This window comes from Bos grunniens, chromosome 17, assembly GCF_055505025.1.
Source record: "Bos grunniens cultivar Pamir isolate PY7600 chromosome 17, Bosgru_T2T1.0, whole genome shotgun sequence".
In the NCBI taxonomy this organism is placed as follows: Eukaryota; Metazoa; Chordata; class Mammalia; order Artiodactyla; family Bovidae; genus Bos; species Bos grunniens.
Genome location: NC_141181.1, coordinates 69,768,362 through 69,788,951, shown reverse-complemented (window position 1 = coordinate 69,788,951; position 20,590 = coordinate 69,768,362). Strand labels below are relative to the sequence as shown.

General features: G+C 54.3%; 1 protein-coding gene across 2 annotated transcripts; it reads left to right on the top strand.

Annotated features, from left to right (window-relative positions):
• Positions 1-5,495: 5,495 nt before the first annotated feature.
• PES1 (pescadillo ribosomal biogenesis factor 1) lies at positions 5,496-18,856 on the top strand. 2 transcript variants are annotated; one of them, XR_015144766.1, is made up of 15 exons: positions 5,496-5,596; positions 8,489-8,568; positions 9,502-9,655; positions 10,765-10,874; positions 12,258-12,429; positions 12,502-12,591; positions 14,526-14,642; positions 14,735-14,809; positions 14,957-15,046; positions 15,152-15,320; positions 15,446-15,571; positions 15,702-15,886; positions 16,334-16,590; positions 16,741-16,902; positions 18,354-18,856. XR_015144766.1 is itself a non-coding variant. In XM_086348743.1 (15 exons), the coding sequence occupies exons 1-15, from the start codon at positions 5,573-5,575 to the stop codon at positions 18,435-18,437; spliced, it is 1,857 nt and encodes a 618-aa protein (XP_086204869.1). In that variant the 5' UTR covers positions 5,496-5,572; the 3' UTR covers positions 18,438-18,856. The 2 variants fall into 2 exon arrangements, 1 of the variants encoding a protein (XP_086204869.1); XM_086348743.1 differs by having other exon boundaries at positions 15,190-15,320.
• The last annotated feature ends 1,734 nt before the right edge of the window (positions 18,857-20,590 follow it).

Sequence of the window (20,590 nt, the reverse complement as noted above, 5' to 3'; positions counted from 1 at the left end):
ACTGAAGCAACTTAGCAGACACGCATGCAGACTATGACCCAAAGTAAAAAATAAATAGCCATGAGTACATACTGATACAAATAAATGATTCAGTACATAAATTCTGACATACACTGAATGTTTGCATGTCCCCCACCCCCCGCAATTCACGTGTTGAAAACTGATACCTAATGCCACGGGTTTTGGAGGTGGGGCCTTTGGGAGGTAATCAGGAGCCATCATGAAAGGGATTAGACCCCTTATAAAAGAGATCCCAATAGATAAACAACAAGGACCCAGTGTACGGCACAGGGAACTACACTCAATATCTTGTAATAACCTATAATGGAAGAGGATGTTAAAAAGAATATATTAAAAAAGAATACACACACATAATAACTATGTATATATTTTACACATACATGTAAAATAACTGGGGTCTTCCCCCAAGTGGCTCAGGGGGAAAGAATCTGCCTGCAAATGCAAGATATGCAGGAGACAAGGGTTTGATCTCTGGGTCAGGAAGATCCCGAGGAGGAGGAAACAGCAACCCACTCCAATATTCTTGCCTGGAGCATCCCATGGACAGTGGAGCCCGATGGGCTACAGTCTGTGGGGTCGCAAAGAGTCAGACATGACTGAGCACATGAGTAAGATATAACTGAATCACTTTATTACACACCTGAAACTAATACATTGTAAAACAACTATATTTCAACTAAAAAAAATTTTTTTTTAGAAAGAGACAGCCCTCACTCCTTTAGCTCTGTGAGGACACAGTGAAAAGGTGGCTGTCTATAAACCAGAAAGCTGGCCTTCTCCAGACGCCAAATCTGTCCGCCCCTCGGTCGTGGACTTTCCAGCCTCCAGAATTGTGAGCAGTAAATTTTTGTTGTTTATAAGCTACTAATGGGATTTTGTTATACCCTTTGGACAGACTAAGACAAATGGGTGAGAGACAAATCTCTCACGCAGAACAATTTCCAGTAACGAACATAGATACTCTGCCTTCAAGGAGGGGAAGCGTAAGTGTGGGCTGTTCCGAGTGACTGCCTTCCAAAAATTACAGTGTGAAAAGGGGGTGGGAGGAACAGCATCTTTACCGGGGAGAAACTTGACAAGCACTGCCTTGACCAAATGACCAAAGCCAGCATGAACAGCGATAAATCATGTTGACAGCGCACACCCTCTTCAGGATGTAATGAGAATAGCACTTTGCCTCTGTGGTCCTCCTCCAACCCACAGTTTAACCATGAGTTAAAAAAAACAAAACAAATTCCAAAGACGGCACATCTACAAAATACCTGACCACGACTCCTCAAAACTGTCAAGGTCATCACAAACAAAGAAGATCTTAGAAACTGTCACAGCCAAGAGGAGACAGGACAACTAAATGTAACACGATGTCTTGGAATAGAAGGGAAAAAAAGGATAATAGGTTAAATTAAGGAAATCTGAGTAACGTATATTAATAATAAAGTATTGATATTGGTTCATTAATTGTAACACATACACCATACTGTTAGGTGTTACTATTAAGAGATTCTATGCTCTCGCTTCTGCTGCCGTGAAGGATCCAGGTTTGGTCCCTGGTCAGGGAACTAACATCCCACAAGTTTTAAAAAATAGTAATAACAATAAGAGAAACTGACTCTGGGGTACGTGGGAACTCTTTGTACTATCTACTCAATTTTTATGTAAAGCTAAAGCTGTTCTAAGGCTTCGCTGGTGGTTCAGTGGTAAAGAATCCACCTGCTAATTCAGGAGACGCAGTTTCCATCCCTGGGTCTGGAAGATCCCCTAGAGAAGGAAATGGCAACCCACTCCAGTATTCTTCCGGGGAAATTCCATGGACAGAGGAGCCTGGTGGGCTACAGTCATGGGGTCGCATAAGAGTCAGACATGACTGAGCGACTAGACAACAAAGTTGTTGTAAAAAAATAAAGCCTATTTTTTTAAAGGAGGAATTTCTTTAAAATGATCATCTCATCACTTGTGTGGACTTTGCAGGTACTTTTGCTCGTGCTCTTAAATAAGTCATGCCATGCTCTGGAGGGTCTACTGATTTTAAGCCACTTGGGGGTCTTCTGGGAGACTAGGTTAAAAGTGAAGCTATTTTACCAGTTGCTCAAAGACTCACTCACATCTTAATTTTAATTGTTCTTAGTGGAAACCAAAATCTTAGTATCATCTTTTTGAAGGTTTATCAAGTATCATAGTTGATTGATTTCTATTTTGTCTCAACCAGCCCTGTAATACTAATTTTATGCTTTATTTTACAAATTTAAATTGACCTCTGCTGGATCCATTTACTTTTATGCCTTGGTCCAAAAGAATCCAACTTATATTTGGCAGTTCTGTACTTGGCCCCCCAAACCCAACTGTTTTCTACCAGGGCTCAGTGACAAGCCAGGAGGGCTTTCTTCAATGGTGTATACATCTCTGCAGTAGATGGCATGACCTGCCTGAGAATTCCAGAGTTCTGCCTTGTGATTCACGCACTGGGGCTTGCCATAAGCTCCACACTGCCTCTTTCCCTCCACTGACTCCACCAACAGCACGGTGTCGGCTGGATCGGGTGGTCCAAGTGGGGGCACTGTTTGCTCTGCAGGCAGGACCTGCTTCAGAGCCCTGTCTTTACTTATCCTGCCTGATCAGCATGATATCAGTATAACAGATCAGTGTAACGCCTGTGGGCTGTTCCCATGATCGAGATCTCTTCAGACTAATATTATGACGGAAAGCAGGACAGTAAACATACCCCAACATGAAACTAGATGAATATTACTGTCCATGAAGATGAGAACTGTTTCTGATCCTCTTTTTTTGGGCTCAAGGTATGCAGGATCTTAGTTCCCCAACCTGGGATCGAATCCGCCTCCTGCAATAGCAGCACGGAGTCTTAACCACTGGACGGCCAGAGAAGTCTCTGATTCTCTTGTCTAAGGAAAATAATGCACTTGCTTAATCAATTTCAGGAAACCATATACCTAGGGCTTCCTGGTGGCTCAATCAGTAAAGAATCCACCTGCCGATACAGGAGACCCTGGTTTGATCCCTGTATTGGGAAGATCCCCTGGAGAAGGGAATGGCAACTCGCTCCAGTATTCTTGCTGATTTGCTCTAGCAATGAAACAATTTCAAGCACAGCAATTGTGATCAGGGCTATTACTTGCTTGAGTACACAGTAATCTACAGTCATTCTCTATAATCAATTCAGTTTCTGCAAATATCAGACTGATGAATTAAACAGAGATGTGATAGAGACTGGGCTTCCCTGATGGCTCAGCGGGTAAAGACTCCGCTTGCAATGCAGGAGACTCAGGAGACAGGTCAGGAAGATCCCTTGGAGGAGGGCATGGCAATCCACTCCAGTAGTCCTGGCTGGAGAATCCCATGGACAGAGGAGCCTGGTGGGCCATAATCTAACACACACTTGTGATAGAGACCGCCGCCTCTGCACCCTTTAGATCCTTCATAGTGGCACCAATCTCTGTCATTCTTCCCTCTCTCTTGCCCCCTTACTGGAACACTCCTCAGTCTTCTGCTGTGAGCACCACATCACTCTGGTTTTCCTCACACCTGTCTGGCAATTTCCTGCAAAATCTTTGAGTCACCTTTCCCTATCCAGTTTTCATTCATTTTCTGCTGTTTGTAGAATAACTAGATTTTTACTTTATTTTAGCTTTAATTAAAAGTATATATTAGGGCTTCCCTGGTAGCTCAGTGGTAAGGAACACCGCCTGCCAACGCAGGAGATATGGGTTCTATCCCTGACCCTGGAAGATCCCACATGCTGCGAAACAACTAAGCCCATGTACCACAACTATTGAGCCTGTGCTCTAGAGCCCTGGAGACACAACTGCGGAAGCCCGGGAGACCCTAGGGCCCATGCTCCACAAGAGAAGCCACGGAAATGAGAAGCACATGCACCACGGTTGGAGAGTAGCCCCTACTCACCACAACTAGAGAAAAGCCCATGCAGCAATGAAGATCCAGCACAGCCAAAAATAAATAAAATTATATTTTTCAAAAAGTACATGATAGAGGACTTCCCTGGTGGTCCAGTGGTTAAGACTCCACGCTCATGATGCAGGGGACACAAGTTTGAATCTTGGTCAGGGACTAATATCCCGTGTGCCTCAGGGCAACTAAACCTATGGCGCCACAACTAGAGAGAAGCCTACGAGCAACAACTAAGACCCAATGCAGCCCAAAGTAAATACAATTTAAAAAGAAAGTACATAATAAAACACACAGTTTTCAAAACAAGCACTGGCCCCTGCCTAATGTCTGTATTTACCTTTAAAGGGTGACTTCTACGACCAGGATGGTGCAGTGATAAAGAATCTGCCTGCCAATGCAGGAGATGCAGGAGACACGGGTTGGACCCCTGGGTCAGGAAGATTCCCTGAAGGAGGAAATGGCAAGCCACTCCAGTATTCTTGCCTGGAAAATTTCATGGGCAGAGGAGCCTGGTGGGCTACAGTCTATGGGGTCGCAAACAGTTGGACCCGATTGACCATCTATAACCACGACCTTGGGTCACGTCATATTCACAGGGCCTCAAATTTAAAATTTTGAGGCAAAATCCAAATGGAGTTTAGAAGCTTGAAGAAAGAAAACATCAAATTTTACAAATTTTATCTATTTCCCAGACCACACCACTTGGTATATTTGTATAAATCTTGTAATTATCCTGTGAGAACACAATACGAAATTTGTGTATACATATTAAAAGCTCAAACGTGTTAAATGTGCGTTTTATTTTTATTTTTTGGTGGCACCCCCTGGCATAAGGGATCTTAGCTCCTCGACCAGGGATCGAACCTGCGTCCGGTGCTGAGGAATTGTGGAGTCTTAACAACTGGGCCGCCAGGGAGGTCCCTAAATGGGCATTTAAAATATACAGAACACGAGTTCTGTAACTCTGCTTGGGCTTTCGTCATTTTTCAACCCTCTTCTAAGGCTCAGAAAGTATAAGCGGCCTCTCGAATCTCTCCACCTTTGTGAGGAAAAAAGTCGGCTTGTGTTCTACGTATACCCGGTAACAGCCGCTGGACACAAGGCAAAGCCAATAGCGGAGAGCAGCCTCATTTACCGCCCAGGCACCCTCTCAGACTACCGAGACTAGTTCCGACGACGCCCAGCAACCGCTACCATAACAACGCAACCCGCTCCCTCACCACAGAAAGCAGTTCCCCTCTGCATCCCAGAAGGCGCTGCGCCGCCTCTAAGCCTTCCGCCCCCTTCCATCCCAACATGCAACGGGGCTCTAAACGTCAGCGCGCGTCATCAGGATGGTTATAAAAACGCCCGAATATCCGCCTTTACTTAAACATTAAAAATGCCTGTAAGAGGCTCATAGATAGGAAAGAGGCCGAAAGATCAGTCTTAGCGATTTTTTTTCAGACGGTTTAGTTGTAAATTTCAGGAGAAATGTTCCACCTTTCCCTAGATTCGCTCAGGCACCTCGTTGGGCAGCCCGTGAAGGCCGGCGGCGTGGGGGCCTCGGGGCCCTACTCGGGGCACGTGTGGGAGGAAGTGGCGGTGTCTGTCCGCGCGGCGCCTGTAGACCATCCAGCGTGGAGCTATGGGAGGCCTGGAGAAGAAGAAGGTGATGGGCGAGAGGCCGGGGCAGGGGGCTGGGGCTGCCCTAGGAGGTGGGGGACGGGAGCGATGGAGCCTGGGGATTCCCCGGCCTTGGACCCTCGTGGGTGCAGAAGCGGCTGGGATCAACACGACAGGAGACAGCAGCCAGAAGGGATCCAATGATGGGCCGGGACGGCAGTACTCGCTGTGAAATCTGAAAAAGAAACCTGGGGTAGAGCTGCGAAAGAGAGTTGAGGTTACCAGGCAAAGCTCCACCCCAAAACAGGCCGAGCTGGCCTTTTCATTACTGAAAGTGATGAGCCGTATATAGAGCTCACCGTTTTGTCGAGTTCATCGTCTCTGAGACTAGTGACTCCCTTTTTTCGTTGAATCAGGCCTTGTTCTAGATATTGGGGATGGAGATATAAACAACCAGATGTGGTCCCTGCCTTGCCGGAGTTCAGTTTCTTGTGGGGAAGTTGGACAGTAAAGTAAACGATCAAATGAAATGGTCACAAACAAGCCTGGCAGGGGAAGTCTAAGTGCCAAGGTCCTTAGATGGAAAGGGTTCATTGTGTGCAAGAAATCAAACGATATCAGGATGGCCCAGGAATAAGTAAACCGAGGGAGGAGTGGGGCATCCGGTGAAGTTGGGGTTGAACGGGGACCGGGTCATGCAAGGCTGTCAGGCACAGTGAGGAAACGATTTTATTCAAAGTGCAGTAAGAATCAACTAAAGGGAGAGAATGTGATTTATTTTTCAAGGAGTTGTTCTTGTTTCTGTATGGAGAATCGTCTTGGTTGTAGGAAGAGATTAGAGAGGGGATGAGGAAGATATAGTTGCCTCAATTGTTTCTTTCAGCTTGAAAGTTTCTACCACAGATTTGTTGTTGTTTGACTGCACCTGGTCTCAGTTGCAACTTGAGGAATCTTCTTTATGGAATGTGATATCTTTAGTTGCCGCATGGCAACCCACTCCAGTACTCTTGCCTGGAAAATCCCATGGATGGAGGGGCCTGGTGGGCTGCAGTCCATGGGGTCGCTAGGAGTCAGACACGACTGAGTGACTACACTTTCACTTTTCAGTTTCATGCATTGGAGAAGGAAATGGCAACCCACTCCAGTGTTCTTGCCTGGAGAATCCCAGGGACGGGGGAGCCTGGTGGGCTGCCGTCCACCAGGGGCCGCACAGAGTCGGACGAGACTAAATCGACTTAGCATCAGCAGCAGTGAACTCTTAGTTGCATGTGGGATCTAGTCCCCTGACCAGGGATCGAACCTGGGCCCCCTGCATTGGGAGCATGGAGCCTTAACCATGGGACCACCCAGGCAGGTCCTGACTGCCAATTTGTTTTTAACCCAGCAGGCCTTGAACACCTAGAAAGTGCTTGCAACTGGAGCTATAAAGATACAAGATAGCAAACCTGAGCTTGAGACACAGATGGAGACATGTCAGTGGATCATGACAATTTTTAAGGCTGTGACATTTAAAATTTGACATTTGAGCCAGATAACTGTTGTGGGGAGGCTTACGCTGTGTGTTTGTAGGATGTTTAGCAGTGCTCCTGACCTCTTACCCACTAGGTGCCAGTAGCACCTAACAGCCCCAAGTGCAGAATCCATCCCCCTGTACACCCGGGGAGAAAAGTCACCCCAGTTATCTTTGATTATCTCCTTAAGATTTGAAGGACAAGAATGGTGACAGTATGGCATAGGGCAGTGGAAAACAGTTTTAACAAAAGCAGAAAGTCATCTTTGTGTCCCCAGGATTTGGCATGGGCCTGATCCCCAGTAGACAGGTAATAAATGTCTAAGGTTGTGAATGAAGGCAGGGCATGTTTTGTGACTTTGGGGTTAGTCATAACATACCCGTTAGGAGGCTACAGGCTTATCCCTTTAGAGCTGGACCTGGCCATGGAGGTCTATCCTGTTATAATCCCGCAGAAGACCTCGTTGGGAAAGATGTGCTTGGTTACATTAGGGAGCTGGTACAGTGTGCTGCTGGTCTGTTGGGATACAGAGCTTTGAGTGAGGCCGCATCTAGTGCTGCACACACCCAGGTGACTGCACAAGACCATATGGTCCAGAGGGCAGGTAGAGACCAGGCCTTTTGTATTACCCTCCTAGCGTCTAGCTAAATAAACACTTGGAACATAGCATAGGTCTTATGATTGTCTGTTGAATGAATGAATGACTGGGGAAGGAAGGAGGCTGTGTGGCCTAGATTGTGCATTTTCAACCAGACAGTGTCATCTTCAAGGGAACAGGAATTGGTTGGGGAACATGTTAGATATTACAATGATGTGTGCCCCTCTGAAGGACCACATTACTTAAAGAGATCTGTAGTATATCTATGGTGTTAACATTTTGGGAGGCTGTGAGAGAGGGTGATGAAAGGGGAGAAGAGGTCTAACAAGGCCTCCAGTGGTGGAAAGGGTGGTTAGAATGAAAAAGAAGTTGAGAACCCTGGCTTAGTGGACGAGGCACTCAGGCTCTGGACTGGGACCTAGGTCTGAATGCAGCCCCAGCTCTTAGAAAGCTGTGGACCCAGGTTCGTTATTTTTCTGAGCCTGTTTTCCCCCCGTGTGAAATGAGAATTTTAACGGCACCCACCTCACAGTGTTGTGGGGATTAAATGAAGTAGCGTGCAAGTCAGCAATCATCATGGTCGATACTTAGAGCTACTGCCAAGGGCTTGGCGTGGCACCTGCTCCACAGCAACCTCGCGGTGCCCGCATCACACAGATATGTGTGCCCTCCGTGCTGACAGCTGTAAGGGCCGTGCGGGCACGCTCCCTCCCCGCGGCCTCTTGGCCACGAATCCAGAGCAGTCGTCGCCTTTTGCATGAGGAATGTCCAGAAGTGGCTGTCCGTCACTGCAGCCATTGCTAATGGAGAATTGATTTTCCTCCCCAAGTATGAACGAGGTTCTGCCACCAATTACATCACCCGAAATAAAGCCCGGAAGAAGCTGCAGCTGAGCCTGGCCGACTTCAGGTGAGCAGTATGACCATTTTGCCTTCTTATCATTCGGGTGTTCACTGGAGTAGCGCTTTGAATTTCTCTCGAGGGCTTTTCTTTTGCATTCATAATTTGAGTGACTGTGGTGTAAGAAGCCTAGCTTTCAATCTGTCTCAGGTCTCAACACCCCTTTCTTCCTCAGCTTAATCATTCTAGCTTTTGATTTAAAGTGAGAGACGTGGGACTCTTCCTTCTAAACACTGAAACACTTAGAGGCCATTGTAGGGTTATTTATTGACCTAATATCAATGCTGTGTCCCAGGGAGTAGGGAGGTCTGGGGAGAGGGAGAGAGACTGGGCAGTAGCCAGTTGGGTGGAGCAGCCAGAATGCACAGCGTTTATTGATTAAGTTAATCATCTTAGACCAGTGTGATGCCCTAAAATTGATTGTAATAGCATCATCAAAGATTACTAATCACAGATCACCATAGCAAATATAATAATGAGGAAAAGTTTGAAATATTATGAGAATTAGCAGAATGTTTCAGAGGCACGAAGTGAGCAGATGTTGGCTCTGATAGACTTGCTGAATGCAGGGTTGCTCAAACTTCCAATTTTTTTTTTTTTTAAAAAGGCTGTATATGTGAAGTGCAGTAAATGCAGCACAATAAAACAAGGTGTGCCTGTGTGTGGCTGAAACACTGATTTCTCAGCAAGGCCTTTCTTGGCTCCCCTTGTAAAAGAGGTACTTGCATTGGCCCCTGTCCGTATTCCTGCTGGTCTCCTTTCTGGTGCCTCGGACATTTTGCATGTGTTTGTCAGGAACTTGTGACGGTCAGGCTCCTACCTGAGGATGTGAGCTTTCCCAAGGGCAGGGCTCCTGTGTTCTTGTTCACTGTGGTTTTCCAGGCCCAGTATGGCCAGTGCTCAGCATGTTTGCTGATAGAAGGAATGGCATTTGTCTTCCAGGCGTCTGTGCATCCTGAAGGGCATTTATCCCCATGAACCCAAACACAAGAAGAAGGTTAACAAGGGCTCCACGGCAGCCCGAACCTTTTACCTCATCAAAGATATCAAGTTCCTCCTCCACGAACCCATCGTCAACAAGTTCCGAGAGTACAAGGTGAGGCTGGGCTCCGGGGCCTGCAGGGGGCCCTTCCCAGTTCTATGGAGACCTGCTAACACTGATCTCGGGCAGGTTGTTTGATCTCTGTGAGCAAGTCTCTACAAAGGATGAGGTAATTCTACCTCCAAATTGTGTCGGGGGAATTGACTGAGCTCTTTCTGTGTGGAAATCATTTACACAGAACCTGGCCAATGATTAACACTTTACTTGTCATACCTTTCCCCTAGTTCTTTTGGGAAAAAGTAAATTAATTGCCTGTGAGGCAAAGATTGTAGTCTTTCGGGGTCTCTCTGGTGTATTTTCTGCTCAAAGAACCCCATCTGATTCAGGTTCTTTCTGAAATTGCTCCCAGGAGATCAGGCTTTTCATTCCACAAATAGAAACCATTAAATGCTTAAATACCATAGAGAAAGTAGAGATCTAATTATACCAAACACAAATAATTGAAAGTAGACTGCTGGTACTGTAGCCTTTGCCGAGCGACAGGGCCAGGCTGAGGGGTGCAGCTGCTGGTGGCCCTCTCCGCAGAGCCCACCAAGGTGCAGCTGGGGTTTGTGGCCTGAGTTCACGACAGTGGGCCCCTCGTGGGATTGGTCACTGCTCACGACCACAGTGGAGGGGGCCTCCGAGCATCTGGGGAGCACAGAGGACAGGCCTGCCCTGAAGTGCTCAGAGGGCGCCAGCTGGTCAGTGAAGAGGACTTCCCGGGGCCACCATTGGCCTCAAGTGTGTTTCCTCCTGTGGCCCAGCCCCACACGTGGGCACATGGCTTGTTTTCACAGACACACGGCTGGTGTTTCTGGCCTGATCTGGCCCTGACCTGCCTCACTTTTTGGTTGGAAAATAGGGCTGAAAATGTCAGACTTTCATGTAAACATGTGGAGTCGCACATCTGAGTGCTTATCCCTGTTCACCCATCAACAGTGTGGCAGGCTGGGTTGGGTTTGCTGCTCCGTGGAGGTGGCCGAGGGGGCAGATGGTGCCGGCAGACAGCCGTGGTTGGCTTCTGGTGGCCTCGGGAGTCCCCCCAAAGCCGAGCATCCCTCCCCCACAGAAGGGCTGTCCAGGAGCCTCTGGCCCGCATCAGCGGTCTCCTCCTCCCCCAGGTGTTCGTCCGGAAGCTGCGGAAGGCCTATGGGAAGAGTGAGTGGAACACGGTGGAGCGTCTGAAGGACAACAAGCCCAACTACAAGCTCGACCACATTGTCAAGGAGCGGTGAGCGGAGCTGTGGCCCAGCGCTGGGGGCACAGAGGGGAACTCGGCCGAGACCCCACCCCCAGAGCCAGGAAACAACTCCATGTTGCTCTAATGGTTGCAAGTCCACACGAGTGCCATGGGGGATGCTCTCTGTGAAGGGAACCGGATGACGCGTGAGTTACAGGCTGGTCAGAGGAGGTGTCTGCAGGCAGGCCTGAGACAGCCAGGGGAAGTGTAGTTCAGGAGGAGCAAACAGCGAGTGCATCTTGGTGAGAGAGCCAGGGTCCTGGGGCGCACACGTGCACGGTCAGCCCTGGGAGTGTGGCTCGACGCCTCTGATGTCAGCCGTTTCTTGCCCATCCTTCTCCACGGTCCCCCTCCGTCACTGACTAAATTGGGGGGACGCTTGGTAGTGTCTGGAGACACTTCCGGTTCTCATGACTAGGATGGCAGGGGGGTCTCCTAGTATTTAGGGGCCACAGATGCTGCCCAGCCCCCTGCGGCACACAGGGCAGCCCTCACCACCCAGAACAACCTGGCCCAAAGTGGCAGCTGTGGTGAGATTCAGAAACCTGGGGCTCCCTGAACGTCTGTCTTTCTCTTGGGGGCTGTTGGCCTGGGAGCACTCAGCTCCGGGCCGGATGGACTTGGTCTTGTTAGTCAGGCCAGCCCTGGGCCAGCCAGCTGAGCAGCAGCCCCAGCCTGGGAGCTCGACGGCAGGCGTTCTCACCCCAGCCCTGCGGCCGCAAGCTGGGCGGCCCAGGAACAGCTCCTGCTCCGAGCGGTCCTCCGCTAACAGAGAGCTGGCGAGTGTGACACGGCTGTCCTGTGGAAGGAATGCAAACAAAAAGGTGCACAAGAAAAAAGCAGGTGTCTGGATTCACAGGCGCACCAGGTGGCAGTGTGATGGTGCTCCCGTCTGCGGCACCCCTCCTCAGCCGTGGCTCAAGAATGAGTGGCGGGTGGTGTTTCTAGGAAGGGCTCGGTGGTGGGGGTGGTCTGTGAGGTGGAGAGCGAGGGGACCTGGAAACGTCCAGGGGCTGACCGAGGCGCGGGCCTCTGAACCCGGAAGCCGAGCGCCTCTCCTGTTGTCTCGCGAGAGGCCCCCGCAGGCCTTTCCTCTGTCTCGGGCTGTGTCTGAAGGCCCGGCGCCCCTCCTGACCCTCGGAGCTAAGCGGGCTCGTCCTGGTTCCGCGGTTCCTCCCAAGGCCACAGGGAAGCCGGTGCTGCCAGCCCCGGGGCGTGGCCCGGCTCCCCGTCCAGGAGATGGTGGTGGCCTGGCCGGGCCTGGCGTGGGGAATGGGGCCTCTGGGGTGGCTGACAGGTGGGGGCAGCGGGGTCGGAGGCCCCCCAGGAGCCCAGGCGGAGCGGCCTCGTGAGCGCCGCCCCCCGGCCGCGCAGGTACCCCACGTTCGTCGATGCGCTGCGGGACCTGGACGATGCCCTGTCCATGTGCTTCCTCTTCTCCACCTTCCCGCGGACCGGCAAGTGCCACGTGCACACCATCCAGCTGTGCCGCCGGCTGGCCGTGGAGTTCATGCACTACGTCATCGCCGCCCGCGCCCTGCGCAAGGTGAGCCGGGCCGCCGGCGGGGCCCTGCCCTCCCGCCGCCCGGGGGCCTCACGCCGTCCCGCTCCTCCGCAGGTCTTCCTGTCCATCAAAGGCATCTACTACCAGGCCGAGGTGCTGGGCCAGCCGATCGTGTGGATCACGCCCTACACCTTCTCCCACGACGTGAGTGTTTCCCCGGGGAGGGTTTGTGCGGGCCGTGGCTCCCTCTCCAGTTCCTAGAGGGAGTGGACGGGGAGGGGATCGTCCTGTCCTGCAGAGCCAGCTGGGGTCTTGAGTGCCGGCCGGATGGGGTGGTGAGGGTAGGGGGAGTGTGTGGTAAAAAGAGTCTGAGCCAGCCTGGCTGCCGTACCTGCTGGCTGGTTGGCCTCAGCACGTTCCTCTACCTCTCTGTGCCACGTTTAATAAGGGGCCTGCACTTCTAAGCCTTTGTCATGAGGATTTGAGGGAGAATAGCTCTCACAGCGCCTGGTCCTCAGGGGTCGCAGAAAGAAGAGTGAGCAGCGGCCAGGCCGAGTGCGCCTGTGTGCACGGACTTACGCAGAGCCCAGCCTGCCTCCGACCCTTGGAGTCCTCACTCTGCTTTCTCTGTCTTTTAGACCGGGGGGGTTTGGGGCAGGATCCATGAGGGGAAATGCTGACTTGGTCTCCAGATGGGGGTTGTCAGCCCTATAGGGTCACAACTGATTTCTCGTGCGGTGGGCCCACGTGGGGCCTGCTTCCTGCTTCATCAGAGACCTGGCTAGATGGCGGGTTTGCTGGCCGGGGAGTGGGTGCTCCAGCCTGAACTCATAGTCGGGGTCCGCTGGGCCCCTCCCTGCTCCTTACTCTGGGCTGGGCTGGGGGGCCGCTGGCCAGAAGCCCTCTGAGGCCCGGCAGTGGGGATCGGCGGCAGCCTCCGTGGGTAAGAGGTGCTTGGCCCCCAGCAGCCCCTGTGTCTGCTCTGGGGGCCGGCGTGTGCAAGTCCGTGCTCTTCCCTGTTTATGCCCTGCCCCATCCCTCCTCTCCACCGTCCTTCCTGCCCACCCGCCCTCCTTCCTCAGCCCTCTCCTTCCTGCTCTCTGATGTCCCACCCCCGCGCTGCTCAGACTGGCCTTTGTCTGTCCCGCGGGGGTGAATAGGGCCCTATGGTGGCTGGCCTCCACACAGCTGGCGCTGGGGGCACGGGGGAGGGCACAGGCCTCCCCTTCTTCCTTCCTCTCTGGCGAGCTCACTGACGCTGCCTCCGCCTAGCAGGAGGATGGGGGCCCCGGGCTGGGTCAGAGCTGGGGCCCTCATGGCCCCCCCACCCCCGCACACAGCCAGTGCTGGGCTCCCAGCAGCAGGACCCAGGCAGGTAGTGGGGTTCAGGGGGCTTCCGGGCCGTGGGAGAGTCGCTGCTCACATGCCCCCAGGCCTCTGGAAGGACCGAGGTATCAATGGGGGGGCAGGTGGGACTGTGCTCTGTGTTTTTGCCCAGGCAGGTAGCATTTCTCAAGAGCACCCTGAGGCTGGGCCAGGTGGCCGCGGCCTATCCTGGGTCCTTGGGCTGTGCCTTTGGTTTGGGCCTGAGGCAGGGTCATTAGATTCTGAGTATTGGTCCCAAGGGTCCCACCAGGGCTTGTGGGTGCAGTGTGCCATCCGCCCACTGCCCCAACTGCCCCCACCCAGGCAGGTGGGCTGTTTCAGGGCCGCCTTGCCCAACTGGCCCCCAGGTGCTCACGGGCTAGCCCCAGAGAAGACAGTAAATGAAAACTGTGAGCTGGGCGGTGGAGCAGGCGTGAGCGACCTCTGCAGGGATGAAGTCTGACCTGCAGAGTGAGGGGGCAGTGGGCATCAGCCAGTCCTGAGCACCTCAAGACAAAGGCTTCCCTTTCTCACCACTAGCGGGGATCTGGCTCTGGCCTCCAGGACAACCCTTGGGACCCTTGTCCAGAGCCTGACTGGTACCCAGGATGCTCCTGGGTGGGGCCCCCTGGACTCTTCCCAAGGGGCCGAGGTCTGAAGGCAGGGCGGCCCTGAGGGCCCTCCTGGTCCTCAGGCAGCCAGAGCCGCCATCCCGGGTGGTTGTCCGTGTGCTCCTTGCACTGACACTGCCTGCACACCTGCGGTGTCCGCAGCACCCGACAGACGTGGACTACAGGGTCATGGCCACGTTCACCGAGTTCTACACCACCCTGCTGGGCTTCGTCAACTTCCGCCTCTACCAGTCTCTCAACCTGCACTACCCGCCCAAGGTAGGCCCAGCCTCTCTGCCCGCAGGGAGGTGGGGGCTGGTGGGGGCTGGGGCTTCCCCTTCCTCTGACCGTCCCCCCACCCCGTCTCCAAGCTCGAGAGTCAGGTCCACACAGAAGCGAAGACCAGCGAGGACACCTACGCGCTGAACTCGGAGAGCTCTCTGGAGGTGAGAGGGGCTTCTAGCGCCGGCCCTGCGTCCCCCAGAACCCAAGCCCACTGACGGCTGTCCCAGAGTGGTCAGTGCTCCCCCTCCCCACTCTGCCCTCACCCCTGCCCGCGAGCAGCGTCTCTACAGCCCTGCTTCTTTCCACAGAAACTGGCCGCCCTCAGTGCCAGTCTGGCCCGCGTGGTGGTGCCCACGGAGGAGGAGGAAGCTGAGGCGGACGAGTTTCCTGCTGATGGGGTGAGCGCTGTGCGGCCTTCTGGAGGCGGGCTGGGGGCCCTGAGGGGTTTAGGAGGAAGCTGGGGAGGGGCTTGTCTCCAGCTTCTGCCTCCCATGGGGCTGCAGGCGGGCCCAACAGCGTGAGCGGCCCCTCCTCTCGGCAGGAGATGGCGGCGCAGGAGGAGGACCGCAGGAAGGAGCTGGAGGCGCAGGAGAAGCACAAGAAGCTCTTCGAGGGCCTGAGGTTCTTCCTGAACCGCGAGGTGCCCCGCGAGGCCCTGGCCTTCATCATCAGGTGGGGGCCTGCCCGTGCCGGCCGGGTCCCGCTCTAGACTGGGGACCCTGGGGGAGTGAACAGGTGTGTCCTGGGAGGGTGAGCTTGTGCCTGAGGACCCTTGTGGGCTCCCCCTGTGCCTGTAGGAGTTTTGGGGGGATCGTGTCCTGGGACAAATCTCTCTGCATCGGGGCCACCTATGACGTCACAGACCCCAGCATCACCCACCAGATTGTCGACCGGCCTGGGCAGCAGACCCCGGTCATTGGCAGGTAGGCCCCCGAGGCCCTCTTCCTCCGTGTGTTTGGGTTTCTGGGGGCAGAGATCTGCGTCCAGGGCCCTGCAGATGCAGCCGGGTCCTCGGGGGCCCCGTGACTCTTCTCCACTCTTGCCCTGCGCCAGGTACTACGTGCAGCCCCAGTGGGTGTTTGACTCAGTGAATGCCCAGCTCCTCCTTCCCGTGGCAGACTACTTCCCTGGGGTGCAGCTGCCCCCACACCTCTCACCCTTCGTGACAGAGAAGGAAGGAGATTATGTGCCCCCGGAGAAACTGAAGCTACTGGCCCTGCAGCGGGGCGAGCACGCAGGTGCGTGGAGGAGGCTGGACCGGGCGGGCTGGGCAGGCTCCTCCAGGCTGGCCTCGGCTCCCGGGGCTCAGCTGGCCATTTCCCTGGTTGGCTACGGAGGTGGCACCTTCCAGAGAACTGGGCAGTCAGTGGGGACACAAAACCTTGTAACCCCTCCTTGGAGTAACATGGCTTAGGAGAAGGAGGTGTTGTGTCCTGGAGTCTCGTGTCACTTGATGTCCAGGGCAACTGAGCAGAATGGTCTGGAAGTTTCCGTGGGAGGCAGCAGAGCTGAGGGGTGGGGGGCCTGGAGCTTGCTCTGAAGGCAGCTGGGCCCAGGGGGAGGTGCCAGGGGGCCGTGGCTGAGTCAGCCCTGCTCTGCCCCTGGAAGGTCTGTATGGGTGCAGGTTCTCACACCGCGAGGGGAAGAGCAGACCCCCAGGGTACAGAATTCTTGGTTCTTTGTAGGAAACTTGAATGAATCTGAGGAGGAGGATGAGGAGGAAGATGACGGTGATGGTGAGGAAGAGGGAGAAAAAGAAGAGGAGGAGGAGGACATGGAGGCTGATTCGGAGAAGGAGGAAGAGGCCCGGCTAACCGCCCTGGAGGAGCGGAGGCTAGAGGGGAAGACAGAGGCCCGGCTAACCGCCCCGGAGGAGCGGAAGCTGGAGGGGAAGACGGAGGCCCGGCTAACCGCCCCGGAGGAGCAGAGGCTGGAGGGGAAGGTACCGGGGTGTGGACCAGGGTCTCAGCCCAGGAAGCGGCCCCACGCCCACCCCCAGCCGTCTTGGTGCCAGAAGGGCGGGAGCCAGAGGGGGCTGGAGGTGGAGTGTGGGGTCAGCCTGTCCCCAGCAGCGTCTTCCCTGTGTCCCCAGAAGCCCAAGGTGATGGCAGGCACAGTGAAGCTGGAGGACAAGCAGCGGCTGGCCCAGGAGGAGGAGAGCGAGGCTAAGCGCCTGGCCATCATGATGATGAAGAAGCGGGAGAAGTACCTCTACAACAAGATCATGTTCGGCAAGAAGCGCAAAATCCGCGAGGTGAGTCTCCCCACCCCACCCCGCCAACCTGAGGCTCCAGATGGGGCCTCACAGATGAGCTTCCAGGCCTGTGGGCTCTCCTGGGCGGACTCTGGGCCAAAAAAAAAATTTTTAAGAGAGTACTGTGTACACCAGAACTTGAATGGGTGGGAAGGTGGCTCACACCTCACGGCCTTTACAGTGATCTGTAGTAACAGACCCCCAGTTTTCTTTTGTGCATGTACTAACACACGGGTGTTATTTGGGGGGCATCATGCCATACAGCCTGGAGGAGGGCATGGCAACCCACTCCAGTAATCTTGCCTGGAGAATCCCATGGACAGAGGAGCCTAGTGGGCTACAGTCCATGGGGTCACTAAGAGTTGGACACGACTGAAGCGACTCAGCACGCACACATGTGCTATACATACAGCACTTCGCTTTACTGTGCTTCACAGATGCAGTGTTTGTTAAAAACGGAAGGTTTGTGGCAGCTCTATGTGGAGCAAGTCTGTTTAGTACCATTTTCCCAGTATTTTCTCGTTTCATGTTTCTCTGTCACCAGTGACATTGGTAATTCTCACAATATTTCAGACTTTTTCATTATTATTATTGTAGTATGTGTGATCAATGTTCTTTGATGTTACCATCACTAAAGGACTACAGTTCATTGAAGGCTCAGATGGTGGGGAGTATTTTTTCAGCAGTGAAGTCTTTTTTAATGAATGATGCTACTACACACTACTTAATAGACAACAGCAGAGCATAAACAGAACTTTTATGTGCCCTGGGAAACCAAAACGTTCCTGAGACTCTCTTTATTTTAATGCTTGCTTTTTTGGGGTGGCGGCTGGATTCAAACCCAGAGTATCTCCAGGGTCTGGTCTGCTTGAAGATCATTCTGCTGTGTTTCTCATTTAGTGTGAGCTGTCCATGGCATCATACAGTGCCTGCTGACAGGATTAGACTGTCTCCCTTTTCTGGTCATTCTCAGAAAACATTCTTGAGCACCTCTCCGTCTTACTTCCAAGTGTCTGTCTGCAGGATAAATTCTTAGGCATGTAATTGCCAGGAGGAAAGACCTGCCTGTTTTGGAAATAGATCATGCCAAATGGCCCAGGCAAAAGACTGCTCCAGGCCAACCCCTCCAGCAGCTTCTGGTGAAGGTTTGAAAGGCCCTTGCTTCCCCATGCGAAGCGGGTCAATGGGGCAGTGGCCTTCAGCCCTGGGAGCCTGCGGTCCTCCTGGCTTGCTGGTGGCCCGTGAAGTAACAGAGTCATAAAGGGAGAGTGAAGACCCGGTTCCTCACCTGAGGCTCTTTGTATCAATTTGCTTTTTCCCCGTGACAATTTGCCCGTTAGCTTTTCTGGAAGCTCTGCTTTTAAGGGGTGGCCTTGATTAGGAGAAAAGGGAGTCCCCTTCCCGCCCTCCTCCCCCCCATCACAGCTTAATCCTCCCCTTCCTCCTTGCAGGCCAACAAACTGGCGGAGAAGCGGAAAGCTCACGACGAGGCTGTGAGATCGGAGAAGAAGGCCAAGAAGGTGCGGGCGCTGTGAGCGGTAGCGGCTTCTCATCAGGCGAGGCCAGCTCGCGGCAGCAGGACTGGGCACAGGCACCGGAGGGCCTGGGCGTGGTGACGGACCTGGACCACATGTTGTCAGCCCCCTCCCCCCTCTGCCGGCCCTGGCCTCCGCTCACACTCTCTGGCTGGGCCCACGGGCAGCCCCGGCCTCCCTTGGATAGCGCTCCCAGCAGGTGTCTGTGCAGAGGAGAGGCTTCTCTGTCTGGCCAGACGTCAGGCTCCCAGGAGCCAAGGGCCACGGGATGGGGGTGGGGAGCCCAACCTGCCTCTCCCTGACCGCTCCCATTCACCCTGGCTTTCCGCACCCTCTCCCCCACACTCGGATGGCCCCATGTGTGATGGGCAGAGGGTGGGGAAGCATTTGTTAATAAACAGCTGGAGTTGTGCAGCCAATTGAGTCCTGTGTTCACGAGCTTTCCTGGGGTTGGAGAAGGGCCACCCTGTACCCTGTGCTCCAGCCCTCGGTTCTCACTGAGAGGGGCCAGTCACTGCCAGACCCCTCTGGATGTCCGTGGACCCCACGTTCCAGCCTGGAGACCTTTCCTCTGTGAAATGCTTCCTCACATGTGAGCTGAGAGTGGAAATTCTGGCACCTTTGTCCCAGGCCCCTGTGGTGGGTTCAGTGACAGTGCTTTAGAGACTCGCTAGTATCAGGTGTGTGTGGTACACAAAGCGCTCAGTGCACCCCCAGCGTGACTCATTTCCTGCTGCAGTCTGCCCCGGAGGTGAAAGCCAGTGTCTAAGCGTCTGTGGGGCCTGAGTGGAGGGGCCACGGCTTTACCTGGCGGGCTTGTGGGCAGAGCTGCCGGGGACCCCCAGTGTGGCTCTGCCAGCAGCCTGGCTTATAACCTAGGCCGGGCCATCCTTACAGCTTCCATTTGACTCTGGCAGTGCCTCGTCTGGACTGCTGGTACCTCATGGCAGAGCCAGGGCCAAAATCAGGGGGCATGGGATGGTCACTCAATCCCTCCTAGGTCAGGCAGGGAGATTCTGAGCCTGCCCCAGCCCCGCTCTGTCTACCGTAGGCCGCGTACTGTCAGGAGCAGGGCCGGGGGGGTGGGGGGGAGTGGGAGTTTGGAACTGGGCTTCTCCTTGCCCAAATCTGGGTGCCTGAGGGCCTTGGCCTTCCGCCCTTCACTCTGTAGAAGCGCCCGGGCTCTACAGAAGTCTTCAGGGCAGTGTTTTGAGCACATGCAGGGGGAGGCAGGAGCTTGGGCAGCCTCTCTGGCTGAGGCCGAGGAGAAGCCTGGGCTCCTGGCCCTCGCTGTGGGTGTCCAAAGAGAGCCATTCCACTGACATGCTTCCTAGTGGGGGAGGGGGGGTCTTCTAGGGTCAGGGCCTCTGGAACCAAAGTCTGCAGCCCAAGGGATTACCTTGAGCGTGCTTGGGTGCGTGTGCACCCCAGCGCCGTGGAGGCTGGAGAGCCAGCAAGCCCATCAGATACGGAAAAGTTCCTGGCAGTCATGCTGATATGGAATTTTCCCCATTCCAGAGTCGCCCAGTAATGGCGGGGGCAGTGGGGCTCTGACGTGGCTTATGCCCCACTGGGTGACCGGTTGGTTTCACACTGCCCACAGCTGGAGCTGAGCATTCCCAGCTCCAGGGGGGCATGAGTCCCCTTCCTTAGGCCTGATCCTCTGGGGTGAAGGAGGAAAGCCTAGGACTGGGAAAGGTCAGATCCTGAGTGGGGTGCCCACATCCTGACGCACTGTGCCCTGCTGGGGACCTTGGGGAGGTGGGGTCAGCCCCTACTCCTCTCATCCACATTTCAGATGCCAAAAAAACATGTGTCCCCAGTTTGCGCTGATTCTGGAGCCAGAGGCTGTACCTTCCATTGAAGATAAGCAACTAGAGTGGCCGCCTCCTCCCCAGAGCTGGGCTGCCCTCACCATCACCACGCCACCCCGTTCCCCAGGCACCCTCGAATCCCCTCCGGGGCCGGGAGATCGGCTGAGCCTCAGGGTCCGGCGGCGGGACAATGGCCCCGTTGGCGCATCCGAGACAAACGCGCCTTGTTGGGCCCGCGGCGGGGGCGCGACGCTGCGCCCCGGCGCGCTGAATGCGGCTTCTGTGCGCCCGGGCGGGCGCGGAGGGCCGTGGAGGGGGCTGGGGCCCGGGGCACCCATT